Here is a 17,110-nt window from a genome sequence, read left to right on the forward strand (position 1 = left end):
ATATTACTATAGAGACAAGTTATTTGCTGACAGTATGTGGTGTAAACCAGGAGGAGGTCTTAGGGATTAGCAGCTGCTCCCTCAGGATGATCAGTTACATCCTGAATTCAAAGTACATCCTGCTTTGGAGTGCTAAGGGAGCTCCTGCACCTCCTTACCTAACTTGCCTGCTGCACCACGTTGATGTTGGTAAGGGCCAAGAAAGATAAACTGTCTGTGTGATGAGAAATGTCTTTCCAAGGAATACCTTGAGTTATCGAAACTTATGTGATTCAGTAAACCTAATACCGAAGTATAATTCATTTAGTTTTTGCAGAATTAAATGGGTAATTGAATTAACCAAAACTTTTAAATTGACTTGTAATTACTGGGTAGTTGGCTAGTTGTAACGTTAATGGCATGTTTACAATTAGTTTGTTAGTTGTAAAGTTAATGACATGCACACTGTATCTGTAATATGTTTTGTCCTGTTAATGGCGGTTCTTCTATGGCATGAGGATATTACCTTGTTTTACCTTATTTGAAAATAATTTAAGCTGCTTTAATATGGTGTCAAGGATAGGTAACTCTTTTATATATTGTTTTGGACTACATTGTTTTGCACATTGCATTGAAAATGTCTCCTCCTTTACTGGAAGTGGTGTGATGTGTAGAATTTGGCATGCTGTATATTACACAGACACTGTAGATTAAAATTATCCAAGTTGTATACCTCTAAGCATTTTAACAGTTCTTTCAATTTTTTAATTGAATTTTCTTTTATAACTAGAGAAGTATGCAGGATATAAAGTTATGAGCTGTAAAAGAGGATGATGATCTATACCCAACTTCAATATTTTCTTGCAGGAGTTTGTGGGGTATCGTGAAGGAGCATTGGGCAGCTCAGATATAATTCCTTCATCAGTTGCGAAGCAAGAGAGAATTAGTGGTGATTTGGCTATGGAAATAGGTAAGGTGTTGTCATCCAGTACCCTTATTGCATTTAGTAGTATACAGTACATTAACCCTTTGACTATCGGTGTCGTATAAATACGTCTTACGAGCCAGAGAGAGATTTCAGGATTTGGGGTCTCGACAGTCAAAGGGTTATAGTCCCCCCCCCCCCAACAAGTCGGCCATCTCCCACCGAGGCAGGGTGACCCAAAAAGAAAGAAAATCCCCAAAAAGAAAATACTTTCATCATCATTCAACACTTTCACCTCACACATAATCACTGTTTTTGCAGAGGTACCCAGAATACAACAGTTTAGAAGTATATACGTATAAAAATACATAATATATCCCTCCAAACTGCCAATATCCCAAACCCCTCCTTTAGAGTGCAGGCATTGTATTTCCCATTTTCAGGACTCAAGTCCGGTTATATAAAATAACCGGTTTCCCTGAATCCCTTCACTAAATATTACCCTGCTCACACTCCAACAGATCGTCAGGTCCCAAATACCTTAAGTAATTCATTCAGCATGGTATACTAACTGACAATGTATCTTCTGAGTTTTCTCTCATAGACATACATAGTTTCATATTTAATATGCCTATATTCTGAATTAAGTTATCCTTAACAGACAGGATGTTTATCATGGATAACTTTATTATCTGTGTACATATCCTGCGTGTTGTAAAGTCAACTAAAATGCCAGGAACAATGGGCTAGTAACCGCTTTTCCTGTAATGATTACTAAAAAGAATAAGAAAATTGTCGAAGTGGGATGTCTGAATGTGTGTGGATGTTGTGCGAAAGACGAGAGAGATGATTGTGGATGTTATGAATGAGAAGTTGGATGTCCTGGCTTTAAGTGAAACAAAGCTGAAAGGGGTGGGAGAGTTTCAATAGAGAGAGAGAAATGGGATTAGGTCAGGGGTTTCAAATAGAGCTAGAGCTAAAGAAGGAGTAGCAATAATGTTGAAGGATAAACTATGGCAGGAAAAGAGGGAGTTTAAATGTATTAATTCAAGGATTATGTGCAGTAAAATAAAGGTTGGATGTGAAAAGTGGGTTATAGTAAGCGTATATAAACCTGAAGAAGAGAGAAGTGTAGAGGAGAGAGAGAGGTTTTGGGAATTGTTGAGTGAGTGTGTGCAGAGCTTTGAACCAAGTGTGAGAGTACTTGTGGTTGGGGATGTAAATGCTGAAGTGGGTAAAAATGTTGTGGAGGGAGTAGTAGGTAAATTTGGGTGCCAAGGGTAAATGAAAATGGGGAGACTTTAATTGAGCTGTGTGTAGAAAGACATTTGGTAATAAGTAATACATATTTTATGAAAAAGAGGATAAATAAATATGCAAGGTATGATTAAGCACGTAATGAAAGTAGTGTGTTAGATTATGTATTGGTGGATAAAAGGTTGATGGGTAGGCTCCAGGATGTACATGTTTATAGAGGGGCAACTGATATATCGGATCATTATTTAGTTGTAGCTAGTTACAGTAAGAGGTAGATGGGACAAGAGGAAAATGACAACAAGAGGTAAGAGAGAGGTGAAAGTGTATAAAGTAAGGGAGGAGGAAGTTCTGGTGAGATACAAGCAGCTACTGGCAGAAAGATGGGATAGTGCAAGTATGAATAGTAGGGGGGTTGAAGAGGGTTGGAATAGTTTTAAAAACGCAGTATTAGAATGTGGGGCAGAAGTTTGTGGTTATAGGAGGGTGGGTGCAGGAGGAAAGAGGAGTGATTGGTGGAATGATGAAGTAAAGGGTGTGATAAAAGAGAAAAAGGTAGCTTATGAGAGGTTTTTACAAAGCAGAAGTATTATAAGAAGAGCAGCATATATGGAGAGTAAAAGAATGGTGAAGAGAGTGGTGAGAGTGTAAAAGGAGAGCAGATAATAGAGTGGGAGAGGTACTGTCAAGAAATTTTAATGAAAATAAGAAAAAAATTTTGAGTGAGTTAAACAAGTTAAGAAAGCCTAGGGAACAAATGGATTTGTCAGTTAAAAACAGAGTAGGAGAGTTAGTAAATGGGGAGATGGAGGGAATATTTTGAAGAACTTTTAAAGGTCGACTAAGAAAGGGAGGCGGTAATTTCATGCATTGGCCAGGGAGGAATACCATCTTTTAGGAGTGAAGAAGAGCAGGACGTGAGTGTGAGGGTGGTGCGTGAGGCATTACATAGAATGAAAGGGGGTAAAGCAGCTGGAACTGATGGGATCATGACAGAAATGTTAAGAGCAAGGGGGGATGTAGTGTTGGAGTGGTTGGTATTTTTGTTTAATAAATGTATGAAAGAGGGTAAGGTACCTAGGGATTGGCACATAGCACGTATAGTTCCTTTATATAAAGGGAATGGGGACGAGAGATTGTAAAAAATAGAGGAATAAGTTTACTAAGTATACCAGGAAAAGTGTACGGTAGGGTTATTATTGAAAGAATTAGAAGTAAGACAGAATGTAGAATTGCAGATGAGCCAGGTGGTTTTAGAGTGGGTAGGGGATGTGTAGATCAAGTGTTTACATTGAAGCATATATGTGATCAGTACTTAGATAAAGGTAGGGAAGTTTTCATTGCATTTATGGGTTTAGAAAAGGCATATGATAGTGGATAGGGGAACAATGTGGCAGATGTTGCTAGTATATGGAATAGCTAGCAAGTTACTAAATGTTGTAAAGAGATTTTATGAGGATAGTGAGGCTCAGGTTAGGGTGTGTAGAAGAGAGGGAGACTACTTTTCGGTAAAAGTAGGTCTTAGACAGGGATGTGTAATGTCACCATGGTTGTTTAATATATTTATAGATGGGGTTGTAAAAGAAGTAAATGCAAGGGTGTTCGGTAAAGGAGTGGGATTAAATTATGGGGAATCAAATACAAAATGGGAATTGACACAGTTACTTTTTGCTGATGATGCTGTGCTTATGGGAGATTCTAAAGAAAAATTGCAAAGGTTAGTGGACGATTTTGCTAGTGTGTGTAAAGGTAGAAAGTTGAAAGTGAACATAGAGAAGAGTAAGATGATGAGGGTATAAAATGATTTAGATAAAGAAAAATTGGATATCAAATTGGGGAGGAGTATGGAAGAAGTGAATGTTTTCAAATATTTGGAGTTGACGTGTCAGCGGATGGTTTTATGAAGGATAAGGTTAATCATAGAAATGATGAAGAAAAAAAGGCAAGTGGTGCATTGAGGTATATGTGGAGACAAAAACTGGTATCTATGGAGGCAAAGAAGGGAATGTATGAAAGTATAGTGGTACCAACTCTTATATGGGTGTGAAGCTTGGGTTGTAAATGCTGCAAGGAGACATTTGGAGGCAGTGGAGATGTCTTGTTTAAGGGCAATGTGTGGTGTGAATATCATGCAGAAAATTCAGTGTGTGGAAATTAGGAGAAGGTGTGGAGTTAATAAAAGTATTTGTCAGAGGGGTTGTTGAGGTGGTTTGGTCATTTAGAGAGAATGTATCAAAGTAGAATGATGTGGAGAGCGTATAAATCTGTAGGGGAAGGAAGGCAGGGGTAGGGGTCGTCCTCGGAAAGGTTGGAGCAAGGGGGTAAAGGAGGTTTGTAGGCGAGGGGCTTGGACTTCAGGAAGCGTGCATGAGTGTGTTAGATAGGAGTGAATGGAGACGAACGGTATTTGGGACCTGACAAGCTGTTGTAGTGTGAGCAGGGTAATGTTTAGTGAAGGGATTCAGGTAAACCAGTTATTTTATATAGATGGACTTGAGTCCTGGAAATAAGTACAATGCCTGCACTTTAAAGGAGGGGTTTAGGATATTGGCAGTTTGGAGGGATATGTCGTGTATCTTTATACGTATATGCTTGTAAACTATTGTCTTCTAAACACGTCTGCCAAAACAGTGATTATGTGTGAGTGAGGCGAAAGTGTTGAATGATTTATTTATTTATTTATTAATTAATTAATTTGAACATGATACAGAGAAGTACAAGGAATACAATTTTTGAAGTGCAGCATGCCAAAGCCCCTTTTATGCAGAGCATTATGGGCAAGCTTAAAATTAACTTAAGATTAACTAAGCAATGATATATTCAGTGGTACAAAAATTATTGTAAAACAGATAACAATTTAGTTCAAATGAGTATTACAAAGACAGGTCATATGGTCATTTACTGTGTTGCTGTGTAATCAGTAGAATGGAGTATTCTGTTAGTTAATGAAGTTAAATAGTAACAAAGTTTGATTGGGTCACAGGTTGACATTTATGAGATACAATAAGGAAATACATATATGAGATACAATTATTCAGTATTTATTTAGTTGTGGGTGAGTAAATGATTTTTGAGAAGACTTGAATTTTTAAACTGACAGTGTTTCTTTTATATTCACAGGTAATGAATTCCAGATTTTAGGGCCTTTTGTGTGCATTGATGATGAAAGTATTTTCATTTTGGGGATTTTCTTTCTTTTTGGGTCACCCTGCTTTGGTGGGAGATGGCCGACTTGTTTAAAAAAAAAAATCCTGCAAATCACTACCTAAGTACAATATATTATTCACTTTAAGAGACTTATGATGAGTTTGAGTCTGTTGCTTCCTAATGTTTATTCCTGTTGCAGATTATACAACATGCAAGAGACTAGGTGCATCTTACTGTGCTCTGCCCAAATCCTACCCACAACCCAAGTGCTCTGGCCGAACCAGTCTCTGTAAAGAGGTTCTCAATGATACCTGGGTGTCTTTTCCTTCTTGGTCAGAGGATTCCACTTTTGTCACTTCCCGTAAAACGCAATACGAAGAATATATATATCGATGTGAAGATGAAAGATTTGAGGTATTTGACTATCCTTTTCATTGTCTATGGTTTAGTCTTTCAAAAGCATGGATCAGAATTTTAATAATACTCTACTCTATACGTATTTTTGCATTTTCCTCACATTCCTTGCCCAGTCTCTGTTTTTAGGAGGATAACTATTGAGATTATTAACTCCACAAGGAAATTATCTTGCATGTTCCCTTTCTCCCCAGACAGTTAGGGCCATGATTATTAAGAACAGTAAGACATGTGGTTCCATTTTGCAAAGTGAAGGCAAAAAAAAGAATGAATCACTGTATACGAGAATGCTAAGTACACCAAATACAGGCAAAATTGTGATTGATGGAGTTATTGCAGAGAAGCAGAATGGTTTTAGAATAAAAATGAGATTTGTGGATAAAGTGTTTTTGCTGACATGCATAAGTGACGTGAAATATATAGGTAAGGGAAAAAACCATTACAGGTCTCCCTCAACATTCACGAGGGTTAGGGGATCAAGAGCCTCGCGAATGTTGAAAAATTGCGAATGTTTGGTGCCCCAATATATTGTAGGGAAATATAATACAATACTGCTTCCTTAACTTGTCGAACCATGAACAATCATAAAATACATGAAAACGTCGTAAATTGTACTAAATACATACGTTATGGCTTAATAACATGTATGTTATTAAATACCACTCCCTCCACCACTGCGAGTCCCTACTACCCTCCCTCTGATCCCCCACAACTGGCAGCCAGCCCTCCCACCACTGTGTGGTGAGTGTTTTGTTTGTTCATTATTTGCTATTAAACTACAGTATAAATAATGTCGACCCATTTATGACTGCATATTAGAATGGCTATTCGGACAGGTATTGGAAGGTGACATCATGTGTTTACTCTTGAACACAGCAAAGAATCAAACATTTGTGCTACTGCTACTGCTAATAATAATAATATAATAATAATAATAAATATGATAGAATTGAAGAAGGAAATTGTACAAAAATACGAGGGTTGAAGCAGTTGTGGAGGAAGTGTTTGACGCATCGTCAGTGTGGCTTTGTTTATGCTGGAGTGAGTATTAGTCTCCGTGCTCTTCCAAACATTTCACAACAAGTCATTGTATTTGGTGCTTGTAGATTTATAAAGTTTAGACTGCTATCCTCACAACAACTATCCCACACACCTAGACACCTGCCACTCGCACCACAACCATCTATCCCACACACCCTCAACACAACCTTCTATCCCACACACCCTCAAGATAACTTTATATCCCACACACACTCACCACAACCCTCTTGTCATACAGCCAGGCACCTGGTTGCCTCACCACAATTCTGTCCCTCCCCCAATCATCTACCCCCTTCACAATTATCCCACACACCTGGGCACCTTCTGCATTTTCCTCAGTGTCCTGCATGTATTGCCACTCATGCAAATTCTAGTATCATCTGATAGGATGATATGGTGCTATGATTTATTTCCCTGTCTACGTTTAATGTGAGGATGAGGATAAGGATGGGGGCAAGTACCGTGCCTTGAGAACAGTTTTTATCTGTGGGTGCCTCTGACTTAACTCTGCTTTAAATCTTCGCACTCTATTGTTAGAAAGTTAAGAACCCATCTGCCCACTTTCCCCTGGCTATGTTTTTTGCCCACATTTTGGGGATTCTTATACAGGTCGGCAATCAGTTATCCGGTTCCATCAGTAATCTGGCACTAATTTTGGCTAACATAATTTCAGATATCATCATTATACTGACTCAAATTTCATCATTATACTGACTCAGAAATTGTGCAGATGGTTGTAAATCCACAGCAGCAAGCCAGTGGAGGAGAAAGCAGTGATGAAAATGAGGAAAATATAGCAGAAAGAGTTTCTATTGATAGGTTAATTAAGTGTATTCTAACCTAACCACTCTGTAATCCGGCAAACTCACTAATCCGGCACACTACAGGTCCCGGGACATTGATGCCAGATTAGTGATGGTCGACCTGTATCATGAACTCAGTTGTTATATACTTTGGCAATTTCTGTGTATACTGCATCTGCATTTTGTTAAGTCTTCCAACACATGTAAGACTGTTGCAATGTATGGTAGTGGTACAAGGCAGGAGCAGCCTGCCTTGTACCACTGCATTCGGGTGTGCAAGTTTCCATAGTATGTGATCTTGCTTCTTAAAACTCTTTCAAAGATTTTTATAATGTGGGACATTGGTGCTATCACTTTTTTTTCTGTCGCTTTGCTACCACGTTTGTGTAATGGGGCTATATCTGTTGTTTTTAATGACTGTAGGATTACCTCTATGTCTGTTCTCCCTTTCCATAGAATATTTAAAACTCGTGTTAAGGGTTTCTTGCAGTTCTTGAAAAAATGGAGTACCATGAGTTGGACTGGGGGCAGTGCATAGGCATACTGTCAGTGGCTTTTTTTCCAACTCCAAAATTTGGAGAAGTTGGAGTTTTAAGTTTCGTTCATGAAGAATTCATTCAGGTTGTCAGCCTTTAGCCTGATGAATGGCTTATCAAACACAGTGATAGTGAGGCTTCATTATGTCACTGATTTCCTTGCTATTGTCAGGGTAAGTTCCATCATGTTTGAACAAGGGTCATATACTCAATGTGGATTTTGTCCTGGATTTAGATTTCTTCCACTTTCATTAAATGCTATTAGATTTCTTTGTGTTTCCAGGACTCTTCATGATTCACACTACCCAATATTTTCTTCTGAACTTCAGACAGCCTTAGCACTCTTGAGAAGTTCTGTGATTCTGTCTTCACCTGTGGAGGGCATGTCTTTTTCTACCTAACGGATTCTCTTCTTATTCCTTGGTGTCATGTGCATTGATCATGCTTCTGTTACTAAAGAGTTGATCTTTAGACACTGGTTCACATCCATGATGCATCTTTGATGGGATTTGAGTTTTCCTACTTCCATAGCCTGGCCCTGGGCCCGACCTATCTTGTGCTTCCCTGCTCAACCAGGCTGTTACTGCTGGCAGCCCATTGGCCCACATATCTATTAAAGCATAGTTGATCCTGTATTAACTATCCTAACCCTAATGCTGTGGTGTGGGAGAACAGGTAGCTAGTGGGGTTTCACTAGAATCTAGTACTGCTTCTGGTTTATGTGAATGACATTCCAAATGGGAATGATTCATAGATAGATAGATAGATAGATAGATATATATATATATATATATATATATATATATATATATATATATATATATATATATATATATATATATATATATATATATATATATATATATATATATATATATTTTTTTTTTTTTTTTTTTCAACAAGTCGGCCGTCTCCCACCGAGGCAGGGTGACCCAAAAAAGAAAGAAAATCCCCAAAAAGAAAATACTTTCATCATCATTCAACACTTTCACCACACTCGCACATTATCACTGTTTTTGCAGAGGTGCTCAGAATACAACAGTCTAGAAGCATACACACATAAAGATACACAACATATCCCTCCAAACTGCCAATATCCCAAACCCCTCCTTTAAAGTGCAGGCATTGTACTTCCCATTTCCAGGACTCAAGTCCGACTATATATATTTATTTATTTATTTTTTTTTTTTTTTCCTTCAACAAGTCGGCCGTCTCCCACCAAGGCAGGGTGACCCAAAAAAGAAAGAAAATCCCCAAAAAGAAAATACTTTCATCATCATTCAACACTTTCACCACACTCACACATTATCACTGCTTTTGCAGAGGTGCCCAGAATACAACAGTTTAGAAGCATATACGTATAAAGATACACAACATATCCCTCCAAACTGCCAATATCCCAAACCACTCCTTTAAAGTGCAGGCATTGTACTTCCCATTTCCAGGACTCAAGTCTGACTATATGAAAATAACCGGTTTCCCTGAATCCCTTCACTAAATATTACCCTGCTCACACTCCAACAGATCGTCAGGTCCCAAGTATCATTCGTCTCCATTCACTCCTATCTAACACGCTCATGCACGCTTGCTGGAAGTCCATATTTGCTGATGTAAAACTAATGAGGAGAATAAAAACGGATGGGCTTAAGGAAAGGTTGCAAATGGAACTGGTCACATTGCAAGGTTGATCAGATGATATGGCTGTTTAATTTCAGTCCCAGTCAATACAAGGTCATGGAAATCGGGAAGGGAGCAAGAAAACTGAGACCTGAGTATAGACTAGGGAAATAGGCAGCATACTTCAAATTGCAAGGTTGGTCAGATGATTGGTTGCTTAATTTCAGTTTCAGTCAATACAAAGTCATGGAAATTTGGAAAGGAGCAAGAAAACTGAGAATGGAGTATAGACTAGGGAAACAGGCAGCAGACTTCTCTCAAAGAGAGAGACCTAGGAGTGAGCATAGTGCCCAGTATAATTCCAGAGGCTCAAATCAGCCCAGTAACATCTGTAACCAAGGCTCGTCTGGCAAATTTAAGAGTAGCCTTCAGGAATCTTAACGAGCATTCCGGGCCTTTGATACAGCATACATTGGGCCTGTTTTCGAGTATTCAGCACTAGTGTGGAACCTGCACTACCTGAAACAGCACATTAAGAAACTAAAGAAAGTGTTGAAGTATGCAGTGAGGCTTGTTCTTGAGTTAAGGAGCATTAGCTATGGGAAGAGGCTAACTGAATTGGAACTTACAACATTGGAAGACGGAAGAACCACCGGGAAGAAGACAACATACTAAGTTCTAAAGGGGTAGAGGGGATAAGGGAAAATGGCACAAAAAGTAAGAGGGGTAAAAGGTAAAAAGGGGGAGGGTTGAGATATAACCTATGGCAGAAAGGTGGCGGGGGTTTGGTAGTGGGGGGGTTAAAAGGGGTTGGAATATTTTAAAAGGGTTTTAGAATGTGGGGGAAGTTTTCCTTTAGGGGGGTGGGTGCAGGGGGGAAAAAGGGGTTGTGGAATGATAAAATAAAGGATAATAAAGAGGGTGTTTAAGAGGTTTTCCAAAAATTTTATAAAAGAGTAAGTATAGGGAGAAAAAAAAAATAAAAGGGGGTGGTGAGGGGAAGAGGAGAACAAATGATAGTGGGGAGGCACTGAAAAAATTTTTAATGAAAAAAAAATTTGGGGGAGTTAAACAATTAAGAAACCTAGGGGAATGGTTTTGCAGTTAAAAAACGAAGAGAGGGAGTTTTGGGGTGAGGGGAGAATATTTTAGAATTTTTAAATGCGGGATAAAAGGGGGCTGTTTTCATGCAGCCAGGGATATCCCATCTTTTGGAAGAAGAGGAGGAGGGGGGGGGTTGAGGCCATGAAAAAGGGGTAAGGCAACGTGGACTGGAAATGTTAAAAGCGGGGGGATATAGTGGGGGTTTTGGGGTTTTTTTTTTAAATAAATGAAAAACTAGGTAGGGGGTTTAGACCTTGCCAGGGAGGTACTCCCGCCTGAAGTAGTGAAAAACAAAGCCTGTAGTTTTTTTACATGATTAGGATTTGGTGCCCTTTTTTCGTCTCATAAACATGCGTTTCAGTCGTCTTGCTATTTTATTTCCCCGGGCAATATAAAAATGCAGTTATATATACCCCCCGGGGGTTTTTTTACAGTTCTTGTTTTTTTTTCACCCCCCATGGGAAGGGGGCAAATTCTTCCTCCAAAAGAGTTTGTGGCATAAAATGGGGGAGCAGAGGTATTAACCCCTTCCCCTGTTAAATTCAAAATTTTAAAGAAAACTTTGTTTTTTTTATCGTGGTACCCCCGTTTTTAAAAGGAAAAAATGTATAAAAGGGGGAATATGGTTGGAGAGATGTATAGTCTCTTTATATAAGGAAGGGGGAAAAAAGGTTAAAATTGGGGAATAAGTTTACAAAAAAACCCAGGAAAAGGGTGTAATAGGATTTTGAAAAATTGAGATAAGACAAATGTAGGTCGGATGATAAAAAAGGTTTTAGAGGGTGGGATGTGTTGGAAATATTAAAACATTTTAAAAAAGGTGGGAATTTTTTGTTTTGTTAAAAAGGCTTTGATAGGGGATAGGAAGCAATGTGGCAGGTGTTCATCGGAAGGCCCGCTTTTATTTTCGGGTTTTTTGGGACTTTTAAAATTTGACCAAAACTCCTTTAAGCTCCCCCCCTGATTTTCTTCGGTCCCCGTCACCCTGTTTTTAAACATTCCCCGAGTAAGTAATCTCCCCTTTTTTCTGAAACTAATTTCAAATGTTTTTAAAATTATTTAAATTTTTTATATATATGTAATTATACTTATAACCTGCTAAATAAACTTATACCATTTTTAAAATTGGATATTTTTTAATATAAAATTTCATTAATCATCATGATTTTTTTCAAAATTATATAAAAAATGCAAAATAAAAATAAGATAAATACCACATAAAATAAATAAAAAAATGTGAGATTTGACGACGACTTAAAGTTGATAATAAAATAAGTCTGATTAAATGTTAATAATATACACATTTCATTAATCCATCCATGATTTTTTTTTAAAATTATATAAAAAAACCGATGCAAAATAAAAAGATAAATACACAAGTAAAATAAAAAAAACAAAAGTGATCTGTAGAACTTCCCGTGCCCATAATAAAATGTCGGAGTCTCTTTAAAATGTCGAATTCTAATATAAAATTTTCATTTTGATATTTTTAAAAATTTAATAATAAACAGATCATCAAAAAAAAGATGTAAATACACCCACAAAAAATAAATAAAAAAATATAAATGGGGGCCTGGTTTGTTTCTCTCTTGTTACCCCCCTGTACTCATTCTTTCTCTCCATTTATTTTTTTTCCTTTTTTAACCCTACCCATTGATACAAATATTTTAAGGTAAGTAAGGGTGAACTTATACTTTTTTCCCTCGGATGCTTAAATATAAATATATGGGGGGTTGGCCTGTAATGCCGGGTTTACAAACATACCCATTTTTTCAAATACCTTTCTCCCTAGATTAAGACTAAAAAATTTTTATAATGGGTCACTTGTGTTTTGTCCTTTTATTTTTTGATGCGGTTCTTTCAACTAATTTATTTAAACTTTAATGTTTGTATGCATTTATAAGGGGGAAAAAGGGTTTTCCCTTTCCCGGCGATTTCCCCGACCCGGGAACCAAACCCCCCTTTAAAGGGGCCTTTAGGGAATAGGTTAATTATAAATTTGAGTTTTTATGAGGATAGTGAACTCGGGTTGGATCAAAAAAAAGGGACTTTTTCCCCGGAAAATGGGGTTTTGGCAGGTTGTAAATAATTTTAATATAAGTGGCCCCCGTTAACAATTTTTTTCATTCAGTAGTATGTTCAGGTAAGTACTGCCCAATTTTTTTCCCAAAGGAATTTGAATGATTAGTCTTCCCCCCCCCAAACAACAAAACGCATTTTATAAATACACTTCCCCAAATTGGTGCATTTGGGGTGATCTTGCGGGGTCCATGTATTTTATAGAGGGGGTGTAAAAGAAATTCTAGGGGGGGGTGGATTAAAAAAAGGGAATAAAATACAAAGGGGGAATTGCCCCTTTTTTGTGATATACTGTGTTAGGGGAGATTCAAAAGTAAAATTAAACATTAGGGGAAAATTTGGGTTGTTTAAGGTGGGGGGAAAGTGTTAAAAAAGGAGAAAATGATGGGGGTTAAAAGTTTGACAAAAAAAAGGGGGATATAAAATTGGGGAGGAGTATGGAAAAGGAGTTTTCAGTTTGGGGGGTTGAATGTCGTGAATGGTTTTTGAGGATGGGGTTTAAATTTTGGAAAAGGAAAAAGGTGGTGGTGCGTTGAGGTATGGGAGAAAAAAAAACGTTTATTATGGAGGCAAAAAAGGAATGGGGAAGTATAGGGCAACACTTATTGGTGGTTGGGAAATTGTGGGGGACGGTTGGAGGCAGTGGAGTTTCCCTGCAAGGGGGCAATTGTGATTTGCAAAAAAAAGGGATTAAATTAGGAAAAGGCAGGGAGTTAAAAAAAGTATTAGGCAGGGGGCAGGGGGTTGTAGGTGGTTTGGCTTTTAAAAGAATGGATAAAAGTAGAATGACATGGGGCGATAAATCTGAGAAGGAAGGGGGTAAAGGGTCCCAAAAGGTTGGAGGGGGGGGAAAAGAATTTGGGCTAAAGGTTTGACTTCCGGGAGGGGCGTGATAAGATGGGAGTAAAGGGAGACAAATGGTATTTGGGACCTGATGCTTTAGTATGGCAGGGTTTTTGTGGGATTCTGGAAACGTTATTTTATATAGCGGGACGGTCCTGGGATGGGAAGTACAATGCCCACAAAAAGGTTTTGGGATTTGGGATTTGGGGATTTTTTTATCTTTTAAGTATGAAACTGTTTTTTTGATCATTGGAAAAAAAAAAAAATGAACGGGCCCCAAAGGCAAAAAATGGAATCATCAAAATGGAAATTTTTGGATTAGCAACTAGGTAATTTTTTTTTTCCCCAATCCCAAATGAAATTTTTTACGTATTTAACAGCATTTGAGACCCACACTGTGGGTTTTTCCTTAACCCTTTCTTAGGAACCCCTATCAGAGACTTTTTCAGGTCAAAAAAAAAAAGAAAAAAATTTTTTTATGAAAGGTTTTTTTCTTAAATATTATTAAAAAAAAATTTTTAAATTATTTAAAGATTGGGGGTTTAGTTAATAAAAAGGGCAATGTTGAACTATCCCGGTATTCTTTATTTCTTTTTAAAATTATATATGTGTGTTATAAGAAGAGCAAGTATAGATAAAAAAAAGGAAAGAGAGGGTGGGGAGAGTGAAAAAAGGAGAGCAGATGAAAAGGGAAGCCGTAAAATTTTAAATAAAATAAGAAAATTTTTGGATAGTTAAAAAAGTTAAGAAACCCGGGGGAAAAGTATGGTTTTCTTAGAAACAGAGTAGGGGTTAGTAGAGGGGAGTGGGGTATTAGGTAGATGGGAAATTTTTTGAGAAATTTTTAAAATTTTAATAAAAAAGAAGGAAAATTTATCACTGGAGGGGGGTATCCCTTTTTAGGGGAAGAAGGCAGAATGTGGTGGGGAAGGGAGGCATTCGTAGAATGAAATGCAGCTGGAACGTAAATTATGAGAAATGTTAAAAGCGGGTGGGGGGGTAAGGTTTTGGGGGGTTTACTTTTTTTAATATTTTTGAAGGGAATACCAGGTTCAAAAATTTTATAGTCCCAAAAAGGAAAGGGGGAAAAAGGTTTAAAATTATGGGGAACAATTTTTACCCCAAAAAAAGTGTTGGTGGGGTTAAAATTTAAAAGAATTGGGGTTGAAATGTAGGTTGGGATGAGAAAGGAGGTTTCAGAGGGGTGGGGATGGTAGATCAAGTTTTAAGGGAAGTATATGTAACAGTTTTTAGATAAAGGTAAGGAAGTTTTTTTTTTTTGGATTTAGAAAGGCATATGATAGGTGGAAGGGAAGTGGCGATGTTGCAAAATTGAATTGGGGGAAATTATTAAATGCTGGGGGTTTTTGGGGGTGGGAAGGCTCAGGTTAGGGTGTGTAGAAAGGGGAGTCTACTTCGGGGTAGGTCTTGAAAGGGGTGTAATTCACCATGGTTGATTAAATATATTTATGGATGGGGTTGAAAGGGGAAAAAAATGCTTGTTGGGGGATGAATTAAATTTTTGGGAATCAAAATTTAAAGGGGAAATTAAAATTATTATTTGTGTGATACTGTTTATGGGGGATTTTAAGAAAAAATTAAAAATTGTGGATGACGGGGAAAGTGTTAAAGGGGAAAATTGAAAATGAAATAGAAAAAGTAAGGTGATATATCAAAAGTTTTGATAAAAAAAATTGGGTATCAAATTTGGGGGGGGTATGGAAAAGGAATGTTTTCAGATCTTTGGGGGTTGGGGGTGGGATGGATTTATGAAGGATGAGGGTTTAATTAAAAATTTATGAGGGAAAAAAAAATGATGGCGTTGGGGTTTTGTGGAGTCAAAAACAAATTTTTGGGGGCAAAAAAAGGGGAAAGGAAAAATGGTGTACCCAAAACCTTTTTGGGTGTGAAAACTTGGGTGGAAATGCAGCAGCGGAGAGGTTGGGGGCAGTGGAGATGTCTGTTTAAAGGGAATATGTGGGAAAAAGTTTTTAAAAAAATTTTTGGAAATTGGGGAAAAATTGGGGTTAATAAAGTTTTGTCGAGGGCAGAAAAGGGGGGTTGGGGTGGTTTTGGGTTTCCTGAAAAGGGGGAGGGAAAGGGGTTTTTGGAAAGGGGGGGTTGGACTTAGGTTGGGGCGTGGGGGATAGGGTGAATGGGCAATGGTCTTTTTACCCGGACCCCGTTGGGGTGTGAGCAGGTAAATTTGGTGAACATATTTAATAAACAAAGGTCTTTGTGGCATTTATATTTTGGAAAAGGCATAACAGGGGGGATAGGGGCAATGTGGCCCGATTTGCAAAAATTATGTTAGGGGTGGTTGTAAAGGAAAGTTTTGAGGATAGTGAGGCCGTTGGTATGTGGAAGAGGAAATTTTTCCCAGAAAAATAGGCCTTAGACAAGGTGTGTGATTACCGGGGTTTTTAATATATTTATAGATGGGGTTTGGGAAATAAAAGAGGGTCTTGGCAAAAGGTTAAAAATAAAAAACCCAAAGGGGAGTTGTCACATGCTCTTTTTGATGTCCGAGGCGGGCTTAGTCTGGGGGAAGGGTTTCACTCTGAGGGAGGGGTTTTTTGCAGTTTAAAAAAAGTAGTGTAAAGCACCCCTTTTGGCAAGACAGTGATGGGAAAAAATTTATGGTGAAAAATTTTTCTTTTTGGGGGACCCCCCTTTGGGGGGAATCGGGCCCGTGTGATAATAAAAAAAAAAAAAAAATATTCAGAAACCTTTTTCATAGTGGACTTGATCCCGGGAAAAGGGAAATAAATCCCATTTGGGGAGGGTTTTGGGGTATTGGGAGTTTAGAGGATATTTGGTATCTTTATTGTGTATGCTTCTAAACTGTTGTATTCTGACACCTCTGCAAAAACAGTGATAATTGAGTGTGGTGAAAGGTTTTTAATATATAAATATTTTCTTTTGGGGTTTCTTTTTTTTTTGGGTCACCCCCCCTATGGGGGCAATTTTTAAAAAAAAAGAATTTCTATTATTTTTTAATTTTCTTTTTTTAATAAATTTTATGGTTGGACCAGTATATAGTATTTTGTAAGTTACTTTTTCGTCACCTAAAATGTTGTCATTGTTTTGTTTAAAAAAAATTTACACAAAAAACGATAGAAAATTTTTTTTTCTATTTTTCTTATTTCTTATCACTATCAGTCCGGGGAAAGTTTCAAAGTTCTGGCCTGTGGGAATCTTGAAAAATGGGTTTATGCCCGTGGTGTTTTCATTTTTTCCCCATGCAGTGTCTCTGCGTTTTTGGGCATTTCTTTATGTGCCGGAAAACCTCTTTTAGCCTTTTCTTTAAAACAGTGTAGGGAGTTTTCTATCACCTAAAACAACGAAGGGGTTGTTGAAAAATTTTG

The 17,110-nt window shown here is 37.7% G+C and overlaps 1 protein-coding gene across 1 annotated transcript in view; it reads left to right on the plus strand.

Moving 5' to 3' along the window:
• The window catches only part of LOC128688051 (SIN3 transcription regulator family member A), a 223,203-nt gene that overhangs the window by 77,860 nt on the left and 128,233 nt on the right, over positions 1 to 17,110 (plus strand). Inside the window, 2 exon segments of the mRNA XM_070083829.1 lie at positions 847 to 949; positions 5,505 to 5,719. Of these exon segments, the coding sequence (XP_069939930.1) occupies positions 847 to 949; positions 5,505 to 5,719 (318 nt within the window).

Source organism: Cherax quadricarinatus, chromosome 10, assembly GCF_038502225.1.
Source record: "Cherax quadricarinatus isolate ZL_2023a chromosome 10, ASM3850222v1, whole genome shotgun sequence".
Lineage (NCBI taxonomy): Eukaryota > Metazoa > Arthropoda > Malacostraca > Decapoda > Parastacidae > Cherax > Cherax quadricarinatus.